The 4,191-nt window shown below is 43.3% G+C and overlaps 1 protein-coding gene across 1 annotated transcript; it reads left to right on the forward strand.

The window, feature by feature from the left end:
- The first annotated feature begins 85 nt into the window (after positions 1-85).
- Positions 86-3,792, forward strand: RPL9 (ribosomal protein L9). The gene is made up of 6 exons (XM_010146346.1): positions 86-166; positions 252-367; positions 1,248-1,343; positions 1,652-1,784; positions 3,111-3,191; positions 3,670-3,792. Exons 1-6 carry the CDS (start codon positions 121-123, stop codon positions 3,774-3,776), a joined length of 579 nt encoding a protein of 192 aa, XP_010144648.1. The 5' UTR covers positions 86-120; the 3' UTR covers positions 3,777-3,792.
- Positions 3,793-4,191: the final 399 nt, after the last annotated feature.

A 4,191-nucleotide genomic window follows, 5' to 3' on the forward strand; every position in this document is an offset into this window, starting at 1 on the left:
AGCGGGTGGGGACATGGGGCCGCACTCCGTAGTTGCGCGTTCCAGGGTACGTGCGGGGGAGGAGCAGGAGAATGGCCTTGCCCTGAGGGTCTGCAGCTGCTCTCTGTTGCTCTCTGCAGAATGAAGACCATCCTCAGCAACCAGACCGTCGACATCCCTGACCAAGGTACGTCTGTCCGCGGGTGCGTTTGGAAGGCGTTTCGCGGTGCGGACCCCGCAGCCGATTAACGCGCGTCTCCTTTGTTTTCCAGTCAGTGTTTCGCTGAAGGGCCGGACAGTGATCGTGAAGGGCCCCCGAGGAACTTTGCGGAGGGATTTTAACCACATCAACGTGGAGCTGTCCCTCCTGGGAAAGAAACACAAGAAGGTGAGTGCTGCGGGGGATGCTCCTCTGCCTGGAGAGGGAGGGTACCTGTACAGCTAGCTGGCTTCAAAACTTACTGGTAGCGTAGGAGGTTGAACCAAAATTTTTAGCCACATACAAGCTATTTAAGTTTTCGCTTATTTTTGAGTTGTTTTGGAAGAAGCCGGTCTTGTGGGGAATCTCGGGACCTACTCGGGAACTGTGGAACGCATGATGTGTTGGAATGACTTTGTTGATTGACTTTTGTTTGTTGTTGCAGTCAGGTGGTTAGTGGGAAGGGCAGGGATCATTACGTGCTGTGCTTTACAAACTGGCTTGTTTTAGCTAGACAAAACTGAATCTCTGCACTTCTAGAACTGGCACGTTATGTCAGGAGAACAGATGTTTCCTAAATAAGTGCACGATGATTTTGTACTGTCTTAAAAGATGCAAAACCAAGGGGGAAGAGTAGCTGATTTCAGCTACTTTTTCTCAGACATCCAGTGTTTCATTGAAATGCTGGATCCCCACACAGTGTTTCGTTAGAGGACACCTATGAGACTGGCTTTGGACAATCCCATTCAGTGTTCAGCATTTGGTAAAACATTTCTCAGCTTAAGGTGCCAGAATGTCTATCCCAGCTTCTTTGGAGATCTGTTAATAGCAAGGTATGAAGAAACAATGATTTCTCCTGTATCTGGGGGTTAGGCTATGAAAGACTTGTGCTGGGCGGGCCTTGAATTGTCTTTCAAAGAAACAAAATACCTTAGTGCTTCTGATAGGAGGGCTTTCAAGTAGTTTACCTGAACTTCTCACTCTTAATTTGCCACAAAAACATTCGCTTTCTAGTTTTAAAGTGTAGCTGAAAACTTTGCTAATTGTATTTATGTTTTATTTTACACAGCTGCGTGTTGACAAGTGGTGGGGTAACAGAAAGGAGCTGGCAACAGTTCGCACAATTTGCAGCCATGTACAGAACATGATAAAGGGTGTTACGCTGGTATGTTGTGTTTTGAAACAGGATAACTTCTGTCGTTTCTGTTACAATGACCTTTTACTTCACTGAGAACTTCTTTCAGCATCCAAGATGTAGCTTTCTCTCTCTCTTTTTATTTTTTTTTCTGTGCACTTGCTGTCGAGCAAGTTGTACAGGTTGAAGAAGGCATGTCTTGGGCTCAGTGTTCTGCCCTTGCTAAGAAATGATTTTCAATGTATCTTGTGCTCAGATCTCGCCAGTAGCTGTAGCGCCTCTGATTTTCCTCTTGGATATGTTCCAGTTTCAATTTTTGATGATGTACTTTATCGTAGGGCTTTCGTTACAAGATGAGGTCAGTGTACGCCCACTTCCCAATCAATGTCGTCATACAGGATAACGGCTCACTTGTGGAAATCCGCAACTTCTTGGGAGAGAAGTACATTCGCAGAGTGCGTATGAGGCCAGGTGAGCATCTCTGGAGAGGCACTTTAGGGTGTCTAAACTGTTGTCTCTGGGTGCTGACACAGGAGATGGTGAATTATTGTTGAAGCGGCATTTGTTGTTTGAATTTATGTAATCTTACAGAACTTTTGCCACTGTTTAGATTTATCGTTAGTAATGCTTTTGAAATTTATTTCTCGTGATGAGAGATAGCTCATAACTAGTTTAGAGCTAGTGACTGTCATATGAGTGTCAAGGAGCCGGTGTTTACTTCCGTGGTGGTGGGATCTTGACAGTGTTCGTAGTTAGTAAACTGCAGGTGCTCGATTTTAGATTAATGTTTCTGTTTTAAATATGGTACATGAAGTAGTTTTACACCACATTGTACCTTTGTTCTTCGAAGTGTTGCTGTATTTTGAATTTCTTGATTGCCCAGGAGCATGTGTAATAAACTACAAAATCGTCCTCTTACCTCTTGGTTTTATGTCTTGCATACTTGGAGTTTTAGCGTTTAGTGGGCATTTGGTGGAGCTTGTTAAACTTCTGAAAGGTGGAGACAAAACATGTCATAAACACAGTTACCTTAGGACTGTTAGGAAGGCTTTGCATACCCATTTTTTTCATAGTTCCGCTTCCATTGAAGGTACAGGTAACGATACTTAGTGTGACTGGTGGTGTTTTGGGGTGGTTTTGGATGGAAACATCAGAGTTGTCCAGAAACCCTGGTGGATACAGTGCAGATTTGACTTTGATTTACTGTGGAATATGTATAAGGATGAGTTTCATTATTGTATTTGATTTTTTTCAAGTTGGCATTTACATCTGTTGACTAAATAGGTCAAACCATAAACACTCGTGTTTTTCTCCTTGCAAATGAACATTTCATGTTAGACTCTGGAATGTCCTCGTGTTTACTCCTTGTCAGTGTTTGCGGTGTGGCTGGTGTAAGCATGGTGCTTGACACATCAGGGGCAGAGTTTTGACTGTCTTGATGAACATCAGAATGTGGCAAATGGCACCACCTAGCTGATGAAGCCATGCTGGCCAAACCTCGCGCTTACACACAGGGTTGGTGATTACTGGTGGGCTGTAGGAATACTGAAGTGGGAATATCACTTAGTTGCTTTCAGTCCAGAGCATGACCTGCACTCGTCTTTGAGTGCTGAAACTGTGAGGGAGGGCAATCCTGGAGGGATTTGGGGGGCTCTTTTAACAAAGTCTTGGGAGTTGATTTCTGTCTAGAATGCTACTTTCCAGATCTGCGAATTGGGACAGGGTGTAAATACTGTTTCTTCAGCGCACTTAACGTCTTCACCAATGGTGAATATTTTATGTTACCCTTTTCTGTAGGTGTTTCCTGTGCAGTATCCCAAGCCCAGAAAGATGAGCTGATCCTTGAAGGGAATGACATTGAGTTGGTCTCCAATTCAGGTTTGTGAAGTAGTTGCATGGGCAGATACAATGATACTGCCACTTCTGTCTGAAGATGTCATCTTAGCAAACTGTCTTTTTTTTTTTCAAACCTTGAGGTAAAGGACAGCTTGGAATTTTTTTTCCCTCTAGTCACTCTAATTGCTTTTTATAGTTCCTTTTGCTTTTTCTAAACTTAGAGATGCTTTTATGAGTGCACAGAACCTTTTTCTGAGTCAGAATTGATGGCCTTTTTGACACCAAACATTTAGGCTTTTTAGTTGTACAAGTGTGCAGTAATAAACCATCACTGCCCCAAGTTGCCAAGACAGGCTCCATGAGGTGTGCTCTGTTTTCATTAGTACTGACAGCATTTTGAGTTGGTAATTCCCTTCTCTGGGTGACAGTTTCTTTGGTTATTTGAAGTACTGGAGCAAACAAAGGCTATGAGTTGTCTTGGACCTGTTGCTTTGTGCTAATCATCTTGCTTTGTCTGCAGCTGCCTTGATCCAGCAAGCCACTACGGTCAAGAACAAGGATATCAGGAAATTCTTGGATGGTATCTATGTCTCTGAGAAAGGAACGGTACAGCAGGCAGATGAGTAAAAACTCTGATAGGTTGGTGTCACCTTGATGCAGATCATCCACCTTCCATATAGAGATGGTTACGCCGTCAGGGGACTTGATGAGGTTTATCTGCTTTAACAAGGCTGTGGTTAAGTAGGTTCCTAACAGGGATGCAGCTGTGCTTGTAAAAGGCATCATATGAGGTATCATAAAACTTAAATTTTCTTAGTTCTCGTGACAGCAGCTTCCCATCCTCATCAAGTGGGTATCATGCTGCTGTATGGAGAAATACCTAACTGGTGGCTGGGAATTTAAAACCAGCTGACCGAGAATGACAGACTGGTTTACAGCTCTTTATGAAGAAGACTTTCTTAGGCTAGTGTTCATCTTGTCTGGATACTGACTTCACTAAAAAAACTGGTCAGCACATAATTTATATATAAACTCTTCTGTG

The sequence above is a fragment of the Buceros rhinoceros genome, unplaced genomic scaffold, assembly GCF_000710305.1.
Source record: "Buceros rhinoceros silvestris isolate BGI_N320 unplaced genomic scaffold, ASM71030v1 scaffold40800, whole genome shotgun sequence".
Classification (NCBI taxonomy): Eukaryota; Metazoa; Chordata; class Aves; order Bucerotiformes; family Bucerotidae; genus Buceros; species Buceros rhinoceros.

Excerpts from the sequence above, each read along its gene's own strand:
- RPL9 (XM_010146346.1), top strand. The coding sequence starts at position 121 with ATGAAGACCATCCTCAGCAACCAGACCGTCGACATCCCTGACCAAG. Across the intron at positions 167-251 it reads CGTCGACATCCCTGACCAAG|TCAGTGTTTCGCTGAAGGGC; the intron begins GTACGTCTGTCC and ends TTTGTTTTCCAG. Across the intron at positions 1,344-1,651 it reads TGATAAAGGGTGTTACGCTG|GGCTTTCGTTACAAGATGAG; the intron begins GTATGTTGTGTT and ends ACTTTATCGTAG.